This window comes from Lissotriton vulgaris, chromosome 6 (assembly GCF_964263255.1).
Source record: "Lissotriton vulgaris chromosome 6, aLisVul1.2, whole genome shotgun sequence".
NCBI classification, from domain to species: Eukaryota; Metazoa; Chordata; class Amphibia; order Caudata; family Salamandridae; genus Lissotriton; species Lissotriton vulgaris.
In genome coordinates this window covers 900,645,012-900,672,465 of record NC_141694.1, presented here as the reverse complement: position 1 = coordinate 900,672,465, position 27,454 = coordinate 900,645,012, and the positions used below count along the sequence as shown (strand labels likewise).

At 43.5% G+C, this 27,454-nt stretch overlaps 1 protein-coding gene across 1 annotated transcript in view; it reads right to left on the bottom strand.

The window, feature by feature from the left end:
- Positions 1-27,454, bottom strand: part of NPHP1 (nephrocystin 1) — a 699,686-nt gene that overhangs the window by 356,639 nt on the left and 315,593 nt on the right. Inside the window, exons 10-11 of the mRNA XM_086926892.1 lie at positions 12,838-12,932; positions 2,063-2,191 (exon numbers count right to left, since the gene is read on the bottom strand). Coding sequence (XP_086783018.1) covers positions 2,063-2,191; positions 12,838-12,932 — 224 coding nt within the window. The remainder of the gene's footprint in view (positions 1-2,062; positions 2,192-12,837; positions 12,933-27,454) is intronic.

Below are 27,454 nucleotides of genomic sequence, written 5' to 3'. Positions count from 1 at the left end.
CCAGTGTCATTTCAAGAATGAATCCTCTGTACCTGCATAAGGTATAAAAAGAAGGCACAGGCAGATATCAAGCCATGATCCTATACATTTCTCATTACAGAATATTTCAAAACGTGTATGCTTAACTTCCAGTGTCTATATATTCTATCATCTGACGCATATCAATATCAAAGTAAGCTAGAACAGGTGGCAAAGTTATGTGTATCTGGCTTTTATTTGCTAAGTCCGGCAATAGTTATATGAAATCCCAGAATGACGCAGATTTTCCAAATAAAGTTTCAAAACACACACCCCTCCAACTATCTTTGTTGAGTCCTTAAATAAGGTCCGAAAGAATGATAAATAACGCCCTTTGGTCGTTGCAATGATTAGTTGGAGGCTTATATTTCTAGAAAGTGCCTGGATAACTGCACACAATTGAAGACCAAATGCTCTCTTCAATAATTTAATGTTATCATAATTAAACGAGGATCTGAGAATAGTAGTTTGATGGTCATACAATACTGTTGGTATAATTTTAGCTTTAAAGCCCCTCCGTAAAGGCATCACTGCAACCACCCCATACTACATGTTAAATTATTATGAGATCTCTGACAGACATTTGAGCATTTCTCACAATCAAATCAATTTTGCACCTTCCACAACAAATCAGATGTACACCTAACTCCGAAACTCTTGTGTATTTGGACTGAATGTATAATTTTCCCCATTCTAAAACCAATTAAAAGCCTTTTTGTTCCTCCAAAAGTAAGAGTTTGTTTCTTTGTACATTAATTACTAGCTTAATTCTTAGGCAATACAGCAATAATAAATGAAGCTGGCCCTGTAACCCAATACTAGTTCTGTTTAGTAGCAGTAAATAGTCAGCATACAACAGAACGTACAGAAATGTCTTTCCCATTATGTATCTAGGTCAGCCTCCTTCAGCCATTGGCTTTTGTAGCTCAGGACCCTTCAGGCACTGGGTTGAGGCATTGGCATTCATATCTTGGAGCAGCCTTGGACTGTCTTTTACTGGTGGTTGATATTTTCTTTCCACCTCCACTGGGATGCATGAAGGACTACAGCATCTATTTCTCGGATGCTTTTATGAGTGATTCATACTGCAGCTTCCCAAAGCGAGTGCAAACTGATAGGACAGCTGACTTTCAACAGCATTATTCATATTTTAATATTATTTTGTCATTGAGTTGTTGTTATAAGGTTTAGAATCATCACAGCAACCATGTTGAAACCTTATGTACGAGGCAATTCCAAGATAGGCACCATGTTTAAATTGAATGTGGTGGCTAACCTAAAATGAAGCTGAACCTACTCTTTCATTGTTTTACTGTTCCAACATAGTTGCAACAATTTAAATCAATGGGGTGACCGCCTCAGACCAGTAAGACTATGAGCAATGCTGTCCTAGGATGGCCACCAGCTTTAGAATCAAAGTTGGCGCCATCCTTAGTATGGTACATGCAACATTATTGTTTTACCATTCCAAGATGGTAGCCAAGTTTAAAATCAATGTGGCTGTCAGTTTGTCTTGCACTATATAAAGCAATAATTTGTAAAGCCAAAAGGTTTGGCTTTAATATGTTATCACACACAAACAAATGGATGCACAAGTGTACACGTGTGCATGCTTATGTTTGCATGCATGGCTAGCACATTATTGGTGTTGCCAATGCCCGTTTTATTGAATTCTAATTTGTTTTCCCTGTTTGCTGTTATTTAAGAGGGAAACTTTTGATCACTTCTTTATCCGCAGTTGATAAACAGAAATACATGTCACGTTTGTCCAAGCAAATAATACATTTGATTTGTAGAGATGACTCCTCTAACACTTCAAGGACACAGATTCCTTTGACATGATGCAACAAAGAGACAAGTAATTTCCCATTGGTGCAATTACTAAACTGCAAAAGATGAATCTTTGCAGTTCTTGCTTACTACAAAACCTGGAAGTTCATTAGCAGACTTTCCTTTTCAAATGTTCCTTAGAAAAACTTGTATGAGAGCACCATTAAAAGTGTAAATAAAAATGAATGACGAAATTATTTCAAAAGGTACTCACCCTGCTACCATCAAATAGACAAAGGCGAACATGTCTGCTGAGCACTTGTATGCTCGTTCCTGGTAACGGAATCATTTTACAACTCCATAAAGTTAAAACAAGAGACAAACGACTCTGTCTGGATTGAATCTGGAAAAAAATGTTTTAAATTAAGTTGAATCTTTGTATTTTTTTCAAAATTGACATTTCTTTGAAAAGGGATATGGGGTGGGCATTGTTATCAAAGCAGAATGAAAACGGTTGCTCATCATTGGATAAGTCCATGTGGTGGACGGATCTTATACCTTTGTCTGTGACTTTCAAACTTCCTGCATCAAGCTAGAGCTTGAGATGCCACATGATACCACTTTTTTTTTATAGAATGCTATTATATATAATCAAAACAGAATGTAGTTAATCTTAAAGGATAGTGGGGCCTTGTTGGAGTAATGCTACTTTATGTACTCCAAAATGCAATTCAGAAAATTCCTGCTGGAGATCTCCACATTCCACCTCTTATATCTTTTCTGTACCGAGATTTCCTCGTCTGTGGCAATCTCTGCACACAAGTATATGATTTAGTTGGAAATGTGGGAGGAACAAGGAGGAATGGTTGGAAATAGAGGATAATTACTAAAACATGTGTGGGGTTAAAAGAAATTGGAGGAGTGGTTTAGAGAGGGACATCCTGATGCAAAACACCCACCTCCATAAGAACAAGACAACTGCAATTCACAAAATGTACATTTAAATCAACTACAGTAATACTATTTAAATAAACAGGCTCGAGTGTACTCCAACCCAGACTTGGAGTAATTCAAGCATCAAACATGGCCATACATAGTACATTTCTTCTTTTTTTGAGTGTGGTTACAATGTTTTGAAATTGTCAATATGCCAGGGCATTTGTTCATTCTTCAGTTAATGTGGAACTAATCCAGATAAGATGTATATCTCCCTTTTAGCTTGAGTCTAAGTATGCTGATTTAATTTGCATTCTCAGAATTTAAAAATACGTTTCATGTAAAGTTTGTTTCCTGATTGATAGTCAAGGACCATTGTTTCGTAAACCATACTGAAACACAATCCTACAGAAATCAGTGGAGGCAGGAAAAAATAATAACACATAAGGAAATGATGTTTTAAATTACATTTAAATATTTTTAAATATATTAAATATGCATTTAAACTAACACATTTTAGTTGGTATGCTTTACTATACATAACATTTTAATAAAATATGTTGTACATGGTAAATTATTGTTTTGAAATATAAATCACAAATAAAATAATATATAATTTTCCTCCAGGTGTGTGATCCATGCAATACAAATGATAATGTATAGGGGGGAAGGAAGCGCAGTAAACTGGCATGTAATTTAAGAAATAAAATTGTAAATAACAATGAAAAAGTAATTAAGTTAGTGCTGGGACAGAAAAGTATTCTGCATGGTGGTTAAAGACGTGTAGGTAAGTAATATTTATTTTGCTGATTAATTAAAATCATTGCAATATATATAAAATGTCTAAGTGAGAAAACATTTGCAAGTTAAAAGAATTAATGCATTATTAAAATGTCATTACTTTACAAAAATACGGTAATCTAAAAGCAGCGATTGTCCATCAAGTGCTCTGTGAATTTTGACGACGAGGATTTTTTATTTTATCAATAAAAGGAAATTGACGCGCAGGTCAAACTGGCAGATTTCAAGATCCTCATTTGAAGTTTCCCTGCCCTGGGATTGTTATTGTCTTTCTGGGGTGGCCCATTTGTTGGAAGTAAAGCATTCACTCGTAGAAGGAACTTGGCGGCCCTGCAGGAAAGCTTCATTGATTTGCTGTTTAGTAATGTCAGCACTGAATATGTCATGATCGTATATTGAGTGCCTAGAAAGCAGGGCAGAGTAGTTTCTGCCTTAAAGAGTTAACAGCCGGGCAGATGCACAGTAAATTTAACAGGCTTTCGTCAAATAGACCGCAAAGTCGGCAGAGAGAGTTCGACCATCTTTGTTACCAGGGTGGTACCTGGTCTTTTGAAGGAAAGGCTCCCATTCGTGTTTTTAAATAAAAGTGCTGGATGGTTTGAGAAATGTGGCACGTAAGGTATGGTTGGGGCCACCAGCTGCTGTAAGATTGTAAGACTGACCAGCTGTGTTTCATTCCTGCCAGTTCACCTTTATCCATCGACCACGATTTTAATTTGGCGGCTTTGTTGGCGATTTTTTTAAATGCTGCGTGGCTAATATTTAGCTCCCAGGCCTCGTGTAAATTAGGCCTGGGCGGTAAATTCCGTTCCGCTCGCAGAATTTGGGTAATTTCGCATTCCGCAGAGAACGCGAAATTACCCAAAATTCTGCGTTCCCCGGCTTCGCGGAATTTTTTGCTTGTTTGCGTTATCAAAATGCGTGTTCGCAAGATATTTCTCCCCGAGCACGCAAACAGTGATCGCGAACAGGAAAACAGCATCGCGAACAAGCAATTCCGCGTATTCGCAGAATTTTTTACCGTAGCGCGACTCGCAAATTCCGCCCACCCCTAGTGTAAATTGATGGATGCCAAAGCTTGGCGGAGCGCCGTTGGAGAGCTGTTTGATCTTATGCTGGCTTTCCATTTCAGACCGACACAAAGCGGCCAAGGACTCCGCAGGGGCGGCCCTCAACTTCCAGCACAGTTTAATTAGAGAAGCCATTCTCAACGGGAACTGGTGCTTAAGTCCGAATTCCAAGCGCACTTGAGCTTGGCAGGTGTGTTGTGGTATGCAGTAAAGTCTTTTGAACAGGACAGACTGTAGAGTGTTAAGGATGATTGTGACTTTGCCCTTGAGGAGTTCTGAACCGTAAGTCAAAGACGGTAAAAATATAGCACTGATAATTTGCAATGAGTACGACTGAGACGGGCTACCCATTTTTTTGTTTATTAGATTGTGTGCAAAAAACGATTTGTTTGCCGAGGCCCTTCGTCGTGCAAAATACTTTTTAAAGTTTAGTCTGGAGTAGTTCCACCCTTAGATATTTGCAGGTGTTCACCTGCTCAATCTTATTGCAGGCGACATTCCATTTGAATTTGAAGTCTTGCTGTCTGTTTTTTGGCAAGAAACAGATGACTTTGGTTTTACTGTAGTTTAGCTTCAGACCTAAAGATTTGATTATACTATGTAGAGTGGTGATTTGGCGCTGAAAGCAGATAGAAGTCCAGCTACATAAAACAATGTCATCTGCGTATTGTAAGCTGCACACTGGTCTATTGCGAGTTTTGGTGAGTCACTCGAGACTTCAGATAGCAGAGTGACCAGGTCTGCTGCATCAATATTAAAAAGGCAAGGGGCGAGAGCACATCCCTGTTTGAGGACAATGAATGTGGGAATCCTTCTGGTCATCCTATCACCCTTACCTATTTTAATTTGTACTGAGGTATCGGAGTATAGAATCATTATGGCTTTGAGAAGGTTAATGGCGTGTACTCCCGCCCTGGGTGGCCAACTGTACTGTTGTCTGTATCCCTAATGCTGATTTTCTGTCATAGATGAACACATATCATGCATTTGCGTCATGACATAGGCCTGTCTCACGGAATAAAGGAGGATGAGACGCCCCTTTTACACTTCAAAGATTATTCTGTAATTCAGTAAGAGATCACAAGGAATGGCGCCTGGACACATCTCAGGAAAGGAGATGGGGCTGATACGGGATTCAAAGATTAGAGCGGCCAGCCTTGAAGTAACCTTTTGAAACACATATCACTGTGACGGACATCCAGATGTAAACTCTGGTTACTCACATGAATTGTGTTGTGGGCAGTGGCAGCTCGCCGAGGAAGTGCTGCCGGGCAGTGGGGCGGGACAGGGGAGGGGCAGGATGAGCAGGTAGTGGAGTATGGCATACCACGGAGAGGAGTAAGGTAAGTAATTGAATAAATAAAAATATTTACCTTGTGCGTGCTGCAACGCCAACTCGGAGATGCAGGGCGCGCAAGGTATATTGTTTTATTTATTGAATTACTTACCTTACTCCTGTCTGTCGTATGTCGGACTACACTACCCCCCCACCCTGCCCCTCCCCTACCCTACCACACAGCACTCTTGCCTTCTGTGACAGACATCCTTTCAAGTAGACACTTCAAAAGAAGCAAAACCCCAACATGAAACTTCAAAGAGTCAGACCCTAAATCACATTTTGATGTTTGAAGATGAAAAATAAGAAGGGGAGGCTGAGACCCCAAACGTTGTCACCTGTCAAGCAGCCAGACGGGCTGTGTGAGAAGTGGAAGCTCCCCAAGACTTGTACCTGTTACTAGGACACGGACAAAGGCCTGCTAGGTGAACTATACATCACCCAAGAAAACCAACACCATCTGTCCTGGAGCACCAGCGCCTGCCTGCTTGTCAAGACCAGTGTGCCCTGAGAGGAAGAGGAGAGCAATGGAGGGAGTGAGGTCCTGCGGGGAACCCGGTCGAGAGGACTTCCTCAGCTAGGTGTGAGGGAATGGCTGTTGGCCAATCAGGCCATTGCCTGTGTGCACTGTAGGTTTGGTGACCCCTGTAGGCCTCAGTAGACCAAGCCATGTGTTAAGTGCCATTTTGGTCTTGCTAAACACTTATCGCTGCACTGCAGTGACCACATATGCCAGGGGTGCCCCACCAGTAACCTTTCTGCTAAAATAGAGTTGAGACTATAACCACCATGGTGGAGGCATTTACACGGAGGAGTCTGCGCCTGATTTTTCAAGTACCTCAGCAATCCCATATGCCAGGAGGGACTGTAGTACGTATGTCGCCAAGAAGTTTGGGCCGTAGCCCGAGGAAAAGAATGAGGCTGCATATAGCAAGTGGAGGCTGCATATAGCAAGTTGAGCCCGCACAGAAAGAGACCTGCTCCTAACATAACATAACATAACATGTATATTTGAAAAGTGCCTGTTTACCCAAAGGTATCTTGGCGCTGAATAACAGATCAAAACACACAAAAATGGACAGTGGACCAAAAAGAGCAACCAGTAAGGCACCGATCCAATACAGTCACCAATTGAAATTGTATAAATGCTAAATTGAGTTCTTGTGTACAAATCTCCAAACGTGTCCCCTGTCCAAGAGCACTCCCCTATTACCAGGGACCACCAAATGAAACACTAAATCAGAGATGCACCACTTTACAACAATATTCAACAAGTCCTTTAAATAGTAATTCTCTAAGAAGCTACCAAGTCGGTGATATTTAGACACCGATCACCTGTGTTCCCCAAGGATCCTTCATTAGCCCCACCCTGTTCAACATCTATATGACCCCGCTCGCCCCCATAGTCAGATCCCTCGGATTCAACATTGTATCCTATGCAGACGACACCCAACTCATCCTCTCCAATGCCAAGAAACCCAACATATCCAAATATAACTTTCAAGAAGGAATGGAAGCAGTTGCCAAATAGATGGAGAGCAGCTGCCTACAACTCAACACCGGCAAAACAAGGTACTCATCATGGGCCCGCCCCGACACCTGGAAAAACACATGGTGGCCCCCCGCCCTCTTAAACCTGCCCAGCCCAACAGACCACGGACGAAACCTCAGAATCATCCTGGACTTCGAACACAAAATGGACCACCAAATCAACTGTATCTTATCCTCCTGTTTCCACACCCTCCGACTCCTATGAAAGACTTTCAAATGGATCTCCTTCAAACACAGAAAGATCGTCCCCATGCCCTTAGCAGCAGACTCAACTACAGCAACAGTCTCTATTCACAATTTTCTATAATCAACAAGAACCTCATCCGTAAACTCCAGAACACCTCCACCAGACTAGTCCTCAACCTACCACGTCACTGCTACATCACCCAACACCTACATACACTACACTGACTCCCCATTGAGTAGAGAATCATCTTCAAGCTTCTCGCCCATGCCCACAAAGACCTCCACAACACGGGACCTGCATACTTTAACCACTGCCTCACATTCTACGCACCCCAAAGATCCCTCCTCTAAGCCCAGCTCTACCTTGCTATGGTGCCTCGCATCAAGAAGACCAAAACAGTAGGTCGTTCCTTCTCCCTCCTTGCGGCCAAGGAATGGAACACCCTCCCGCTCCACCTCAGACAAACGCCAACACTCTCAAAGTTCACGACTGACCACAAGACCTGGCTCTTCAACGGATCTCCTTGAACATCTTGGACCTGCGCTCCCCTGACCCAAAAAGCGCCGTGAGACCCACTCTGGTGAGTAGCTGCGCTTAACAAACCTATGATTGACTGATTGAGTGATGGCCCATCTAGTAATGGAAGCAAGGGAGTAGTATCTCTAGAGTGCAAGAGAAGGATTCCTGTTTTTAAATCCCACTTTCAATAAAAACTAGGCCATGCTTTCCATGTTTATAAGAGAATGTCTCCCTGCGGCCCGCCCCCCCGCCGCTCCCATTCGCCACCCTGCTCCCGCCTCCCAGCTGCTCCTCCCTCCCTCAGCCCCTCATATGGAGGATGCACGGTGGTAAAGGGAGCGACCGATGACCCTGTCACCAGGCAGGTCACCCCCCCTAGCCACCACGTAGTCCTCCTCGTGCTGTGTGCTACGCTCTCTGAGCTCGCCGTTTTTCACCCCGCTGTGTGTTCGCTGTTTTTACCCCTCTGCTCTGTCCCATTAGTTTCCCCTCGCTCCCCTTGCCTTCCGCTTCCATTTAGCTTTGTTCAATTGTTTTTTTTGTCATTTGTGCTTTCCCCTCGCTCCCCCTTGCCCTCTGTGCCCTCCCGCCTCGCCCTCGTTTTCCCGCCGCTGCTCCCTGCGGACCCGCCCGCCCGCCTCCCAGCTGCTCCTCCCTCCCTCAGCCCCTCATATGGAGGACGCACGGTGAACGCGCAGCGGGTGCGCCGATTAAGCGCCAAAGGCGCGCCAAAGGCAAGCCCGTCAGCGCCTGTCCGCGCCTGGACCGCACCCAGCGCCAGAACCCCTGGTCCGCGTCGATGCCAGCGCACCCGACGTACTTACGACGCAGCAACCCTCCACGCACTCAATGCCGGCCGGATCCCCGCCTGCTACCGAGCCACCCCGAAACGCACCCACGGACCCTTCATCTGCTGAGACTGCCGATTCACCTGCCTGCGAACTTGCACCGCACCCGCCAAGCCGAACCCCACAGGCACGCCGTCGAACTCTCGAACCTCCTCGACTTAACATCACCAGATGTCGCCTTCCTCAAAGAAACCTGGATGAACGCCTCCTCAGCCCCCGATATCGCCATAGCCATCCCGGATGGCTACAAGATCAGCCGGAGAAGGAGAGACCGCGTCAACCAAACCGGTGGAGGCATCGCCATCGTCCACAAAAACACCATCCACATCACCACCAACTCCAACGACACCCTCACCGTCGCCGAACACCTTCGCTTCCAGATACACACCAACCCCAAGACCACCCTCAGAGGCACCCTCATCTACAGACCCCCGGGACCGCGCACACAATTCAGCGAAGCCATCGCAGACTTCGTCAGTCCACACGCCCTCACCTCCACAGACTACATCCTCCTAGGGGACCTCAACTTCCACCTGGAGAACAACAAGGACTGCAACACCGCCGCCCTGCTGGACAACCTCGCCAACCTCGGACTCAAGCAACTGGTTAACACCCCCACCCACTACGCCGGCCACACGCTTGACCCCGTCTTCTCCTCCAGCAAGCAAATCTCCTTCAGCCACTCCACCGGACTACACTGGACAGACAACAGCTGCGTCCACTTCACCTTCAGGAAAACCACGACCCACCACCCGCAACAGATCCCCCGCAGAAGCTGGAGCAAGATCACCGCCGACCAGCTCACCACCTCCCTCAGCCAGAACCCACCCACCAACACAACGGACCCCGACGAAGCAGCCCGCAACCTCACACGGTGGCTCACCGAATGCGCTGACGAACTCGCACCACTGAAGAACCCTCCCAGCAGACCCGGCAGCTAGAAAGCCTCGTGGTTTACCAACGACCTCAAAAACTCAAAGAAAACCTGCCGCACCCTCGAGAAAGCCTGGCGCATCGACCAGACAGCAGAACGCATGACCGCCCTCAAGAATGTCACCTGCATACACCACCAGCTGATCCGCACCACCAAGAAGACAGCTTTCAAAGAAGGACTGGACAACAACACCCACAACAGCAAGGAGCTTTTCAACATCGTCAAAGAGCTCTCCAACCCCAGCGCCTGCAACACCGACATCACCCCCTCGCAAGACCTCTGCGACTCTCTCGCCTCGTTCTTCCACCGCAAGATCGCCGACATACACAACAGCTTCGGCGCGCCGACCACGCACCCAACCACCGAACCAGCGCCCCCCAACACGATCCTCCGCACCTGGACCCCTGTCAGCACCGAAGACACCACCCGCATGATGAACACCATCCACTCCGGCTCCCCCACGGACCCCTGACCACACCACATCTTCAACAAAGCTGACGCCGTCATCGCACCCCAACTCCGGAACATCATAAACAACTCCTTCACATCCACCACCTTCCCGGAGAGCTGGAAACATGCCGAGCTGAGCGCCCTCCTGAAGAAACCCACGGCGGACCCCACAGACCTCAAGAACTTCCGCCCCATCTCACTCCTCCCCTTTCCAGCCAAAGTCATCGAGAAGATCGTCAACAGACAACTCTCCGCCTTCCTCGAGACCAACGGCTACCTCGACCCCTCACAGTCCCGCTTCCGAGCAAACCACAGCACCAAGACCGCACTCATAGCAGCCACCGACGACATCAGGTCCCTGCTCGACAACGGGGAAACTGCTGCCCTCATCCTCCTGGACCTCTCAGCAGCCTTCGGCACCGTATGCCACCGCACCCTAATATAACGCCTCAACAACACCGGAATCCACGGAACAGCCCTGGAGTGGATCATCTCGTTCCTCGCCGGAAGAACCCAGAGAGTCCGCCTCCCCCCGTTCCGATCCGCGGCCACCGAAGTCATCTGCGGCGTCCCGCAAGGATCCTCACTCAGCCCCACCCTCTTCAACATCTACATGAGCCCTCTCGCAGCCATCGCCCGCCAACACAACCTCAACATCATCTCCTACGCCGACGACACCCAGCTGATCCTCTCCCTCACCAACGACCCACCACCGCCAAAGCCAACCTCCAGGAAGGAATGAGAGACGTCGCAGAATGGATGAAGATCAGCGGTCTGAAACTGAACTCAGACGAGACGTAAGTCCTTATCCTCGGACCCTCTCCCTCCGCCTGGGACGACTCCTGGTGGCCCCCTGCTCTGGGCAGCGCACCTAAACCAATGGACCACGCCCGCAACCTGGGCTTCATCCTGGACTCCTCCCTCACCATGACCAAGCAAGTGAACGCCGTCTCATCATCCTGCTTCAACACCCTACGCATGCTCCGAAAGATCTTCCGATGGATCCCCACCGAAACCAGGAAGACGGTCACCCAGGCCCTCGTTACCAGCCGTCTGGACTACGGGAATACCCTCTACGCTGGAACCACAGCCAAACTCCAGAAAAGACTCCAGCGCATTCAGAACGCCTCAGCACGACTCATCCTGGACATCCCTCGCCGCAGCCACATCTCTGCCCACCTGAAAGACCTTCACTGGCTCCCCATCAACAACAGGATCACGTTCAGACTCCTCACCCACGCACACAAGGCTCTCCACGACACGGGCCCGAAGTAACCTCAACAGCCGCCTCACACTCTACACACCCACCGCCAACTCCGCTCCGCCAGCCTTGCCCTCGCCTCCGTCCCACGATTTTGGAAATCCACCATCGGAGGAAGATCCTTCTCCTACCTGGTAGCCAAGACATGGAACTCCCTCCCCACTCACCTTCGGCTGACCCAGGACCATCTCTCCTTCAGGAAACAACTCAAGACCTGGCTGTTCGAGCAGTAGCGACCCCCCTCCCCTCAGCGCCTTGAGACCCTTACGGGTGAGTAGCGCGCTATACAAATTTCAATGATTGATTGATTGATTGATCCACAAGCATGTCTCAAATACAGTAGGTCCTCGTCTGCATACAATGGAATATCTACTCCCTGTTCTGGCAGCAATTATCAGGTTAAAAGTGAGAAAAGAATTTAATTCAGACATGATAAATAGTTCCATGGAGTCCTACTAAACTCCAAATGAGTGTAAAGCAGTGTACCATATCTGACTATACCAAAAATTCTGTCACAGGCCAGAGCAGTACCAGTAGACCAGTTGTTTCTTCATCCAGAATATACAGACCTTTACTCGATACCTGTAGGGTTGCGGTCTCTGCAGTCCATATTGATCTAAATCTAAGCTGAAGGAAAAAGATTATTTTGAGTGGCAATGTGGTATTGTAGTTGTGTAGCTTCATAGTTTTGATTTTCAGATAGTTACAGGTTCATAGAAGGCTGAGCGTATTGAATTAGCTGCAGCCCATCCCTGTTCACATTGCCATTGACCTTTCAACAGTCGCTTCCTATATAGCGAACTAAGTGGGCTCGTTCAAGATAAGGATTATACTGTGAATTATGTTTGTTCAAGATAAGGATTATACTGTGAATTATGTTTCAACTTTTTAAGATTCACCTCAAGGAACATACAATGGGTTTGCCTTTCCCCTTACATGGATAAAATCACCACAGATTGCTGCTGATTCAAAAGTGGATACTCAACTTGCAGAACTCAAAAGCTCTATCTGAATTATCTCCTTTCAAAAAGTACGGTGCGTGTTCCATGTTCAGTGCTCCCCATCTATTATTGAATAGATTTGGAATTTAAAATAAATTAAAAAAATAAAGCATGTCAAAGTGTCTGAGAAACTATATCCATTGAACTGTACTTACCACATTTGTTTCGGCATCCCATACAAGATCTTTAAAGGTAAGCTGAGAAGGAGTGAGCTCAGGTTGGATACAGTGACTTGCTCGCAGGTGTTTTTCTGCAAATATATGCATTATAATTGTTTTTTCAGCATGTATTTTGATTCTACAAATGTGTTTATTTAGATACATTTAGAGATTATTGAAAAACTTGGAGTTAATGGCTCATCAAAAGGGACCACCTTTGTTCAATTCATCTTACGTTATAATATATACATTACCATACACGTTAAACATTGTAGTGAAATATCTTTAAAGATTATTGAAGACCTTGATATTAGAGTATATTGCAGTAGATTAGAATTAAAATTGTTAACAATTTAATGACTCATCAAAAGGAACTTCCTTTGTTCCATTCATTAGATTGTATGCTTCTGGAATTCATGTAAAATAAAGGCTAAGCCCTGAGTGAACAAAACACTTTAATTGAAGTGAAATTCAAATTAAAAATAAGCAGTTATGTCAGTTTTTGCTCTAGAGCAGTGATACTCAAACTACGGCCTGAGGGCCGCATGCGGCTCTTCTGACCTTTACCTGCCCCCTGGTCAACAGCAACACTGGGCTACTGTTTCTTGACTCAGCAATATGATTAAAAAGATGTTCGTTTAAACAGGCAAGCGTTTGTTTAAACGTTAATTGAAGTTAAAAAAGGAAGCAACTAGGTTGTCCTGCACTGCTTATCGGGAACACCTTCATTTTTAAAGACATCTTGCAGCAACTGTGTAAAAATATGATTACGTTTCTTCAAGAATCAAAAAAGTGCATTTCATTAACATTGCGAACCGTTTCACTTTAGTACATCAGATTATATCAGTGCATTGAGAAGTATTTTCTTTTTAAGTGATAATTTTCAAAGATAAATTCAGAAACATTCAATGTCCCCCCAAAAACAAAACAAAACAATGCCATTAGTGAACTAAGAGGCAAGTCAGTTGTAATATGTACACTATGGGTGGCCTGGGTACCTATTATTCATGAACAATATTATAGTTTATTCAATTAAAGAGAGGAGAAGGTTTTGTACAGTGCAGATCTTGAAGTCATACATTTTGAGGTTCTCTTATATGTGATAATGAAGAAAAAGGAAGGAAAGTGAAATAAAACAATTTCCTAGGATCACACAATTTGGTAAACTGGGGAAGCCTTGATTTAGTCCCAGATTTTCTGGTTTCACATGGTGCAATTCAGTCACTAAATGCATATGTGTCACTGCCACAACGCCCCCCTCCAAAGGCCACCTTCATGAGTGCCACCGTGCTAGCATCAATGCAACCCTTGGTCAATCAATCAATACTTATAAAGTGTGACTACTCACCCATGAGGGTCTCAAGGCACTGGGGGAGGATGAGGAAGGGGAATGAGAGCTGCTGGTCCGTCGAAGGTGCTTTGGTTCAGTCGAAGAGCCAGGTCTTGAGGTCCTTCATGAATTGAGGCAGTGACGGTGATTGCCTCAGGTGGGATGGCAGGGTGTTCTAGGTCTTGCTGGGAGGTAGTACAAAGATCTTCCTCCGGCTGTGATCTTGCAATACCTGGAATGGTAGAAGGGCCATTTGGGCAGATCAGAGGTCTGTGGTGGGTAAGTGGAATGGGAGGCTGTGGTTTAGGTACGCAGATCCAGCATCGTGTAGGGTTTTGTAGGCATGTGTGTGGAGCTTCAAGGTGATTCTTTTGTTGACTGGGAGCCAGAGGAGATCTCTGAGGTGGCTGGTGATGTGGCTGCATCGGGTGATGTTGTGGATGAGTCTGGCTGAGGTGTTCTAGATGTTCTGCTGTTTCATGAGGAGTTTCAGGGTGATGCCGGCGTGGAGTGCATTGTCGCAGTCTATTCTGCTGCTGACAAGTGCGTGGGTGACTGTCTTTCTGGACTTGGTGGGGATACATTTGAAGATGTTTCAGAGCAGGCGTAGTGTGTGGAAGCAGGATGAGGAGACAGCATTGATCTGGCGGCTCATGGTGAGCGAGGAGTCCAGGATGATGCTGAGGCTCTGCGCTTAGTCTATGGCTGTGGGGAAGGTTCCAAGAGCTGCAGACCATCAGGAGTCATCCTAGGCAGATGGGAGCCTATGATGAGGACTTCTGTATTTTCTGAATTGAGCTTGAGGCAGCTGTTCATCATCCAGGCGGCGACAGCCTTCATTCAGTCGTAAAAGTTGTTCTTGGCGACTGAGGATTTATTGGTGAGTGAGAGAATCAGCTGGGTGTTGTCGGTGTAGAAGTCTATGGGCCATATGTATCAAGCCAAATTGACTTCGCAAACGCCGAAATTCACAGAATTTCAGCGTTTGCGAATGCAATTTGGCCTAATGGTATGTATCAAGGAAATCTGCTTGCAAAATAAGGATTTGCAAAATTTTTCTCAGTCAATCGTGCATGCTTCGTTTCACGAGCGATGCAGAGAAATAGAGGGGCGGGCGTTTTCAATAAAAGGTATTTATTGAATAGTCTTCTTTCTCAAGCATAAGTAATGAACTGCTACAATCGTAATACTGGTTATAAAGTACACTGCATATAATACGAACAGTATTATAAAGTAGTACTGCAAAAGCATGATATGGTTTCTAAGCCATAAAGTGCGTAAAATGTATAAAATACATACAGTAATAAATAATGACTAAAAGTACTCAACTGGTGCTTCAAAAATACGCCTATCCCGTTTTACCTAACCTAAGTCTTGTACTAGGGAAAGAGTAAGTGAGGAGTAGCCTAAGTTTAGTAGTTCTCTGCCAGGAATCTATTCCAAGAATTCTCTAAGAGGTCTAATCAGCTCCGTACCTTCGTTTTGGAATGAAGGAGGTCTTGTATCTCTCTCTCAGGACTCGATTTCCCAGATACCCGCAAGGGTAAGCCGGAAACACTGGAGCTGGATTTCTCGACAAGAGAAAAGACAGTCAGGTACATGCATCAATCTCGGCATTTGCGATTCCTTAATTGCGATTTTTAAGGAATCGCAATTAAGGAATTGCAAATGCCTATGCATTAAGAAATCGCTAAATAAATTGCGATTCCTTAGAATTCCTTAATTGCGATTAGTATTTTGCGAATTAAGGAATCCCTTCCCATTCATTCCTATGGGCCTAGAGGCCCATAGGAATGAATGGGAAGACAATCTCAATTTGCGATTCGCAATTAGCTAATCGCAAATTGAGATTGCAATTTCAAGGGTGCAGGGGTGTCCAAAGGACACCCTGTTGCACCCCTGAAATCAAACAATGCACATATGTTGTGTACACACATGCCCTAAGGGCATGTGTGTGCACAACATGAAAGTTAAAAAAAAGCGCAAAATTGCATATTTTAAACATTTCGCAAAATTACCATGAGGTCCAACCTCATGGTAATTTTTTCTCTCTAATTGCGAAATCGCAATTTTTTTCAGTTTCATGCATTGCTTTTAAGGAATCGCAAAATTGCGATTCCTTAAAAGCAATCGCACTTTAAAAAATCGCAAATATAGCGATTTCATCACTTTTAGGATGATGTATCCCAAATAGTGATTTGGGAATCGCAAACGGCCGAATGTTGCGATTCGCACCGTTTGCGATTCCTAAATCGCTTGATGCATGTGCCTGAGTGTCTCTCTCAGTGCGTCAGTTGGAGGGTCGGCTTTCTTCGGCACTTGCTGCTGCAGGGCGTCGGGCAAGTAGATAGTCGATCTGCTCCAAACCACCGTGTGTTTGTCTGGACAAACCTAGGCATATTTATACTTTGAAGGTGCCGAGTTTGACGCATGTTTTGGCTTAATAACGTCACTCAAAGGCTAAATTCTTAGAAAATGCCAGGAGTTCTTGGAGAACTTAATATTCAAGCAGGGGAAAGTCCCTAGCTGTTGAAGGCAGGTTTTTCCAAGAAATCGTTGTTGATTCTCGGAACTTAGTGGAAGTAGCCATGCCGTATTTGGGCTACAAGGCTTAAGCAAAAACTTGGTAGTGATTTCTATGCCTACATATGGACATGATAAAGTATACGTATATAAGGGCATGAATCGGGAAAATTACACTAGGGTCCTAGATTAGTTTACAACACCCACTCCACGATCTTAAGTTCTATAAAGCTAACCTAATAAGCACTTAACATATCTAAAGCTAGTGTTTACAATCCCACCCCAAAATACATAAAAATGCACTTGAAATGGTTGTACATGAAAAAAAATATTGAGTATTTCTACAGTACGCATTTTTTAAGGAACTGATGACATTCTAAGCATATAGTATTGTATCTAGCTATGCAAACTGAATGAGTCATGAATTTACATTTATGAAAATGGCTCTTAAGTACAGAAAAAAAATTTGAGACCATTTCATAACATAACATATTAATAGTCGTAGTAATGAGGACAAGGCCAAATAGTGTCTCTAAAAAAAAAAAAAAAATTATTGTTCTCCAAGAATAGGTCTACTTTAAGCAGATTAGTCTGTGCCAGAAAGTTCAATGTTTTTGAAGAGAAAAAATTCAAATCGTTTGTGAAAAAATAGAGTCCCAATGTTAGAATTTTAGGTTTTGAAAAATTGAAGGCCGAATTTCAGAGTTCAGGGAACGCTGTGTGCAAGAATCTAAAGTTATTCTCGGTGTCAGGAGAAAACATCAGATTGTCAAGGCTGGCAAAGAAATCGTCTACCACAGTAGGTGAAAGTGGAACTATTTGATCTAGCAGATCAAATGTGCAAAGATGAAAAGCATTGCAGTCAGCGTCAGATGCTGCATTAGCAGTGTTCATATCAGATGGTACCTGTGTGCCTGTTGATCCTCGTATCTCACCCTCAGTTAGACTTACTGGTGAGACCTCAATGAATGCCGTCATCAGGATTGGTAGTCGTTGGGGACAACACAATGCATGAGTCGTTACCGGACCTAGCAAGGCGTCGACATCCGATGGCAGGTCTGATGGAAGTGTAAGACAGATGTCTAACACGCATTCCTCTCCGCAAAGCAGGCATCGTAGAACAGGTAAGATGCAATCTTGCCAGATTGCTCTGAACGAAAGAAACCATGTTGTGTTCAGATCTCTTAAACAAGCCAAGCCAAGAATCTGTGTAATCCTCTCACGATACCTCATGGCAAGGAGGGTCCCTTCCATGTTGGTCTGGGTATCGTTGGTTGCCAGACTTGCCATATCGGAGCAGAAGGAATAAAAATTGAATTCCTGCTACGAGTCCCAAGATGAGAGGCAGGCCGCCGAACACGGAGTGCACGAAGTTTGGAAAAATGCAGAGGACTGCTTCGAATGGTGTTAAACAGTCCCGAAAAAATCATCTTAAATACATGTGTGATGCCACTGGTATCAGACATGTTTAAGGTTTGACTTAACATTTCTGCGAAATGTACTGGCCAGTTCGTTGATAATAATGCATGTATCTCTGCAGATGTCCTCGCAACTTGCAGATCATACCTTTAGACGAGGTCAGTGGCACAGATTTTTGCAAAAGAGTGGCTTTTATTCTGCTTAAAGTATCAATTCGTATAGAAGAGATATTCAGTGAAGGCCTTAATGCCGTCCCACTGTCTGTCTTGTGAGTTGGATACAATACTTGCATACAACAAGTGACCATGGATGACACACTAACGAGATAAAGTTTTCCTGGCATCATGCCACAGCAGCTGTGATCATTCAACATAACGTAACTGCCATTGGATAGCTGCCTGAAAATGGGTTCTATCACTGTGGAGGGAGTAACGTGCAGGTGGCAAGAGAGGTTATTTGCAGAACCGTCGCAGGCTCCGTGTAAATTAATACCCTTGCACAAAAGTGTACCACTTAGTGAGTTCTTACAATTTTTACCACTAAGGAATACCTCTTTTCCCTTGTTCCAACATTTGTGTGTGTAAGGTAAAGTCCATGTTGAATTAATGTATTCTTTATCCAACCTTTCATACAGGCCCGCTGGCATATGCTGTAGACAATACTGAAATTGGAAAATAGTCTCTGGTATCATGATGGTGCCATGAATTATCCATTCAATGACAGGCTTCTCAGAAACTGTCAATGGTAATCTTTCCAGTTTTTCAATGCTCAGCACCGTATAGTCTGCTCCTCTTTGTGCCGAAGAGATTTGTTTATCTGTAAGGTTAAATACAGCAAACAATGACGTTGTGTTGATTAGACGCCATGGCACGTGACCTGAACAAAGGTTTTGCAACGTCCAGCCTAACTGCATTATAGAACGTAATTGAGACTGGCCATGTTGCAACATTAGCAAGTCCTGTTCCATTACGTCAATTGCAGATGATGCAATGCTGTCCAAAGAATATATCCTGGAGGACAGAGTCGTTAACCCATTGTCCACTACAGAGAGAGCTTTCTTTAAATTAATACGATCAATTTATCCTATTCATTCTGTAGTTTCCATTTGCGTTATTTTCCAAGCTTCGTTGTACGCAGCGTATATACCAGCGTATATGAAACGTTTTGCCGTGATTTGCGAGGCCCCATTAAGAAATCTCGCAAATCATTGCTTTCTTTAAGTAAAGATAAGTGTTGTTTGATTTCCGGAAGTGTGGATGTCTTTAGCCACTCAAAACAAGGTTTTCCTACACTGTATATTGTCACTATCCCTGGATGTAGTCTTTGGGAGTATCTTGGATCTGGCCTGTTCAGTTTTAACCCCTGTGTTTTGTTCAGGAATCTATTATGACTTTTATTGGTGTCTGTGGGGCAGATTAAACATTTTTTCCAATCAGGATTAGTTCTGGTTTGTGTTAAAATATATGGTACGTCTACCTCCTTTTCTGTAGTGTTATTACTCTCAGAAGTGGGTTTAGGTAGAGACGGTTTATTTAAATCTTTTATCTTAGCCAGGCCAAGACAAGAAGTTTGTTGAACAGTGTTGTTTAAAAACATTATTTGTTCTGGTAGAACGCAGGCTCTGAACAAGGCCCCTAAACCTTGTACCTGCCAGTCTTTCGTGCCCCAGACAGTTTTTGTCTCAATGTTGTCTTTCCAAAAGTCGAAAACCTAATGTAGATAGCTGAGCATAACAGTTTGCAGAATAAATTTGTTTAGTATTGGTCAACATTGTTTTCATTCCTGTCTTATTTACATTTTTGAAATAAAACGCTTCTGGATTTGTAACATTTAACCATGAGAAGTACGAAAACTTTTCATGAAATGTTTTTGAGCTGCCTTTTGGTGGCGTGGGACAATGTTCCCATTGATTATATGTCAAAACATTCCTAGGACTTGCAGATTTGTGCAAATAGTGGTAACCATAATGATTAAAACAATACCTTTGTTCATTATCTGATGACCCTTCTAAATAGTCATGTTCAGTAAATTTTGCAGACATTTCTAAATCTGACAGCATATTATTAATAGTCTCAAAGTCCCAATCATCAGTAAATGTGCTGGGTGATACAAAGTCACTTAATGAAACCTTGAACGGGTGTAGAATCTTCAACAGCTCCACCGGGCCATAGATGTTATAATCAGTTCTATCCCATGCTATACCACCAGGTATAGGAACGACTGTGATGTTCACTGACGACAGGTCTCTTTTTTCACGGTGGGATGATTTGTGAGGTTTTAGGACCAAGTTGATTTTCTGACTTGCTGTGTCCATTTTACTGTATTTTCCATCTATCATTTGACCCAAGCTTAAAACTAAATTCAGCCAGAGCAGGAGGAAAAATACACCTAAACCAATCCAAAATTCAATCCATGGTGAAACCAGATATATTTTGTCAAGTTGATGAAAGAGTTCTGTTGTTTTTTCTTTGAGAGTTTTATTTGCTGGCGTTTCTTCCGGTTCACTGGGATCCTCAGAAAATGTATCAAAGTTGATGAAATAGCCAGAGGCAGTTCTCTCAATTGTTGTAATTGCATCAGGATTGTTATTAATCTTTGGAGTTGCTTCTTCCTTTGTCATATTGGTATAGTCAGTGGCTACAACATTGTAGACAGATGTTTCTTGACAAACTGTTATTTGGGTCTCAAGAGGCATGAGTTCCATGGCTTTGTTGCATAGTCCTTCTTTTCTTACTGCAGGTTTTCTCAAAGTTGATAAGTCTTTCAGTTTGAACCTCTTGGATAGTAGCAAGATTTGGTCTTCTGCTACATCTTGGGAGTCCACTTTGCCTACTACTTATTATTGGCCACATGTTGTGGTTTGACCAGGTCGATGGACATGACTCGGTTCTCCTTTTTACCAGCAAGGGGCGGTAGTACTACTGATCTTCTTCCTTGGATTGCTAAGACAGCTACTGCTTTTCTGTAAGAAGGCCCAAATTCCTTCTTCACCGCTATCTTTTCCTTGACTAGATCCCCAATCTTTGAAACCCAGACAGGTCTTCCTGGGACAGGTGGTTTTTCTTTAGTGGCTGTTGGCTTTTCCAACGTGTTACTCAGACTTCTTCTTGTTTCATTTAAGTCCTGTAAAACAGCCAAACGATGTTTGACATCAAAGGGTTTTTGTTCCACCTCTGAAGTTTGACAATCGAGGTCTTCGATTATCATTCTAGTACCAAACAGTAATTCATAATGAGTGATTACCCCCAGAGAATTTCTTGGCAGATTGTTAAGACTACGTTGGACACTTATTAAATGTTTGACCCACCCATCACCCGAACCTAATACCTTAGCTGCTATGGATTGCTTTATGTCACAGTTTTTTCTTTCCAATACCGCATTACCCTCAGGCTGGAAGGGACTAGAAAACCGCAATGCAACGCCCAAGCTAACCATAGCCTCCTTGTAAGCTTTTGAACTAAACGCAGGACCCTGGTCAGAATGTAGCGTGCCGATTGCGTATGTGCCGATAAAGACTCGCAAATTCTTTATAACAGTTCTGGCGTCAGCGGAGCGCTGGGGCCATAACCAAATAAATCTGGTTCAGGAATCCACTGCGACCATAATATATTTATAGTTGCCATCCCATGTTAAGGGACCACAGTGGTCAAGGTAAACACACGCTAGTGGTTTATCTGAAATCAGAAGGGGCGTCTGGGCAGGACATTTCACTGTAGAAACTTTCATTTTCTGGCAGATTTCAAATTCTAGAACATAGTTTCTAGTTTGTTTCCTCATGCGCGGCCACCAGTATCTCTGTTTTAATAATGACACTGTGGCGGAAACTCCCGCGTGTGTAGATGCAAGCCCTTCATGTGCTGCTACAATTAGTCCTAACCCGTGTTCCATGTTTGGGATTGCTCTGTCCCCCACTCCAGGGATTCGAGCAAACAGAACATTATTTGCATCAGTTATATATGAGTACTTTACTGGAAAGCCTTTCAGGAGTGTCTTACCACTGTCTTTGACTGAAGCAGTGACAGCCTGCATTATTTCGCGGTCTATTTTTGTTTTTGACCGAGTGATTGCAGCTACGGAAGCCATTTGCACAGCTGCCTTCGCGGCTTCATCAGCCAATGAATTCCCTGCAACGTGAACGCCATCACGCTGATGACTAAGTGTATGGATCACATGAGTCTTTTGTAGTTCTTTCTGTAAAAGAACTACTTGTTCCCAAAGCATTTTATGCTTAATTGTGCCGCCCTTTGAGTCTTTGAAACCGTTTTGAACCAAGTTCTGCTCATTTTCATTGTAAGAAATACGAATCGCACACTATTAGTGTGGGGAATTCACGATCGGTATTTTCAAGCGCCATCTTGAAAGCCTGTAGTTCAGCTCGCTGAGCTGTACAGTCTCCGAGTGATTGAGTTTTTGTGACCATAGGTCGGAATTTGCCTTCGCGCCAGCGACCTTTAACAATCGTGCACGCAGCACTAGAAGCTTGCTTACCTCCGAATGCGGGCTGTGCTGATCCGTCTGTATATATTATACATCCGTAATGTTCAAGAGGCAGAATTTCGGTCGGCAGAAGACATTCCTGTTCGTATTGGAGAAATTCTTGTGTTTTCTAGCTGGGGTCAAAAACGTATTCAATGTCTGTTGCACCAAGAGAGTTAACCCATTGAATCCATCTTGGGTGTAAAGCTTTAGCATTTGGGATGCTTGCTTTTGTTACTGCCTCTAAGGCAGGAACAGGTGTAACGATCATTATGCATTTACCCTGTGCGAGAGCTCTCTCCTTTGCTACTGCAGTTTGAACCGCTGTCAGAATTTTCTCAGTAGAAGTGAATTTCATTTCTGCTTGTGTGTACAATTGTGATTTGTATGCTATTGGTACTGTTTCTCCCTCATTAATGGTCAGGTACGTGAATCCACATCTCCCTGGGATGATTCGGATCACAAGATTGCGAACGTTTTCGCGTGTCTGTAACTGTGTTTTTGCTAACATGTCTGTTTAGACTGAACGCAGAATTTCTGTATGTGCTCAAGTCCAATTAGTTGGTTTGAAATCAGGTTTGATTAGTTCGTAGAGAGGTTTAACCCTTTCTGCGTAATTCAGAACATAAGTTCTTCCAAAGTTCAGGAAACCTAGAATGGACTACGTTTTTCTGCGTTATTGGAGCTTGGAGCAGGGCACATTTCTCTAGAAAGTTTGCTGCCAGGCTCTTGCCTTCACTTGATAACTTGTATCCTAGAAATAGGACGCTGAGGTGGGCAATTCATGATTTCTTAAAATTAAATGTATACCCTTCAGAAGCGAACCCAAGTATTATGGTATTCACTCTTTACAAGTGCCTGTCCAAGTCGTCATCTGTAAGATAGATGTCATCAACATAAGATAATGCCTCATCATCATACGTTTGTAGTAACTCTGTTACCCTGGCTGAAAATAACCCTGGACTATTCTTGAATCCTTGGGGGAGACAGCAAAATTGTCACTGTGTCCCCATAATTGAGAAAGCGGTCAGATGCCTGCTTTCGGGTGTAATGTTTTGACAGAAAAACCCATTTGAAATATCTAATGTGGTTTTATATTTTTTGCGCACAATGTTATTCATCAGTGCTGCACTGTGTGCATTTTGTACTGCAAAAGTTTTGCAACAAGATTTTAAGTGTCTGTAATCCAATACCAGACAATATGAATTGTCTAGTTTGGAGACAGGAAACAAAGGATTGTTCATTGACGAGGTGCATGTTTCAATCACCCCTTGATATTCAAGTTGATTTAAAATCTCACTGAATTGTTTTGTAGCTTCTTGCTTAACTGGGTACTGCCTTTGTGCTGAAGGTTGATTTTTTAACTGGATTTTATGGTGAGGAGAATCCTCATCTCATCCTACATGATTTTTATATAATGCTGGAGCCTGAGCTACTGCCCATTTTCTGGCATAAGTGTATTTTTTAGGAATTGGGATGTGATTTGAGAAGGCTGGCATAATTATCTCTTCGCTATGTGGGCACTCCCTGACAAATTCAGGCGGCCAGTCTTGTTCAGCTAGAAGAATGACATAGCCCTTAGAGAGCTTTTCCCAAAAGAGTGCTCTTATTTTTCTAGTTATGTCCCCCTCCATCCGGAGTGTTACTTCATATAACTTGTGGGGTACACTAACCCTGGTGTCGGCAGTTTCAACCTGAATGCATTCATTCAAGTCCACTGTCTCTAGATGATCCTTCAGGATCCTGCGAACAATGTGTCCTCAAGATCCTCGGCATGTCTGATTTTTATGCTTGCTACCTTCTTTTTGGAAAGTTGAGTTTTTGTGCTTTGGTGAACGGGTTCTTTGTCTTTGGACTTGACGAGTTCTTCCTTGTGTTCTGACCGTCCCCTTCTTTCCGATTTCTGCAAGGAAGTCTGAAAAGATCGAGAGGGACGTGTATCATTATCTTGATATCTGTCAGGTTTTTTTCAAATTATCCCTATTCCTAAGATTATACCTTTTTTCAGAGGGATCCCGTTGGGGAGACATACCTCACCTTTGGGGAGATCTTCCTCTGGACTGAGAGCTTTTCTCTCTAGGAAATGTCTGTTTAGTATTTTCCCACTTCTTTTTAGGAGTAGTGAGATTGTTTTTAATAAATACCTTTTCAGGATTTTCTGCTAATTCAGGGTTTACTGGTTTCCCACCCAAACTATCTCTTCCTAATTCTTCATAAGATTTTTCAATAATTCTAGCAAGCTCATATGGTTGATCTGTTATATCTGTTTCTTTTAACTTCTGGCGGATTGCCACGGATGATGCTTCACCTTTGATATTAGCTAATAATATAGCTGAGACCTGTTTGAAATATTTCAGTAATTTCATACCTAGATTTAAAGCCGGTTCTGGACCGTATTCATTTTGAATTTGTCTCAGAACGTCTGGTATTACCGCCATGGACGGTACACCATGTGTTTTTGTGTAGATTGAAGCAAAGACTGTACCCAAGTGTCACAGTCCTCCGCATGTGGTGCTATCCCCATTGGTAAACAGATTGTCAGAATTCTGTGTTTCTCATGAGGTGTACTATCAGGAAATACTGCCTCTATCTGAGTGATTTTTTGAGCTAACCAAAACGGACTTTGTTCCCTCTTTGCGGGTAATTTACCAATGACTGGCTGTATAGTCTGTGGTGTAATTTTGTTTGTGTGCCCCTAGTGAGGGGTGTGCTGTGGAATCCTTATATCAGGGTGGACTGTTAAGGTTCACATGACATATTGAACCAATTGTCTATGTATTTTAATTAACTTTTTCAGCTGAGCTAACAGTTCTAGACCTGTCATTCCGTTAATGGCAGGATGTGGTGTGTAGCTGGCTAGTACCGGCCATGTTGTTCCTGGTCTACCTAGTGGACCGAGCCTAGTAATGTGATTTTGATGTTGTAGGGCTCCTTTAAACCAGAGCTGATGCTCTTGGTAAGTTAGTGGAATTTCAACGTCCTCGAAAGGAACGTATTCCGCTGGATGTTCCTCTGCTTTGTAGTAGTGGAACTCCTGTGTTACTGGATTTGCTTGTGGAAAAGTAATCCATGAATAGAATACCTCTGTCTGCCGATAGTCATGTGTCTCTATAACAAATATAGCTTTACCACCTCTCGATGATACCCCATTTTCTATAAGTTTTATAGTTATGGTTTTCCTTATATTTGCCGGGATGATTATAGCATCATCGTCTTCTTCACTAAACCCTGTAACGTCAAAGCCCGGATGATTCGCATCTACTGCAGCTCCACCGGTTGCGTTGTTGTCGCCGTTATTCGACATTGTTTAATGAAAGTTTGCAGAACAAGTTTCAAGGAAACAAAGATTTCGTGCACAATATTTTGGAACGCTGTTTCCTTCAACGTTGAACAAACCAAAAACTAATACATAGGATTTTCGTCCTACTCAGTTTTGGCGGATATTATCCTTTTACCCACTGCAGACGTCTATTGGAGTATATTACGGGAAAAAAGGACTCTGTGTGAAAAGCACGACTGAGTTACTCTAGTACCTAGCGTTAAATTATCGCATTACCAAACGTTGGGCGCCATGTAGTGTAGTTCCTATATTCCCAATAGGCTCTGCGCATTGGAATAATATATACTGTAGTTTAGACTTAGGACTGAGGTCGACTAGGTCTCTACCAAATATATTAAACTTAATAGTGAGTGCCAGCTAGCTCAGGTCACTAGAAACTTTCTTGAATTGACAAGAAGGCATTCATTTCTGACAACCGCATATACATGACAACTTTGTTTCCCAGGAATAAGAAAACAATCTCTAGAGTCGCAGGAACGATAGGTAGCTATTTTACTCAGTCAATCGTGCATGCTCCGTTTCACCAGAGATGCAGAGAAATAGAGAGACGGGCGTTTTCAATAAAAGGTATTTATTGAACAGTCTTCTTTCTCAAGCATAAGAAATTAACTGCTACAATCGTAATACTGGTTATAAAGTACACTGCATATAATACGAACAGTATTATAAAGTAGTACTGTAAAAGCATGATATGGTTTCCAAGCCATAAAGTGCGTAAAATGTATAAAATACATACAGTAATAAATAATGACTAAAAGTACTCAACTGGTGCTTCTAAAATACGCCTACCCTGGTGTACCTAACCTAAGTCTAGTACTAGGGAAGGAGTAAGTGAGGAGTAGCCTAAGTTTAGTAGTTCTCTGCCAGGAATCTATTCCAAGAATTCTCTAAGAGGTCTAATCAGCTCCGTACCTTGGTATTAGAATGAAGGAGGTCTTGTATCTCTCTCTCAGGACCTGATTTCCCAGATACCCGCAAGGGTAAGCCAGAAACACTGGAGCTGGATTTCTCGGCAAGAGAAAAGACAGCGTCTCTCTCAAGGCGTCAGTTGGAGGGTCGGCTACCTTTGGCACTTGCTGCTGCAGGGCGTCGGGCAAGTAGATAGTCCATCTGCTCCAAACCACCGTGTGTTTGTCTGAGCAAACCTAGGCATATTTATACTTTGAAGGTGCCGAGTTTGACGGATGTTTGGACTTAATAACGTCACTCAAAGGCTAACTTCTTAGAAAATGCCAGGAGTTCTTGGAGAACTTAATATTCACGCAGGGGGAAGTCCCTAGCTGCTGAATGCAGGTTTTTCCAAGAAATCATTGTTGATTCTCGGAACTTAGTGGAAGTAGCCATGCCGTATTTGGGCTGCAAGGCTGAGGCCAAATATGGTAGTGATTTCTATGCCTATATAAGGACATGATAAAGTATACCTATATAAGGGCATGAATTGAGAAAATTACACTAGGGTCCTAGATTCGTTTACAACAAAACAGGCAAGAGAACGGCAGAAAGGGGTGTAGAAAGAAGCAAGAAAA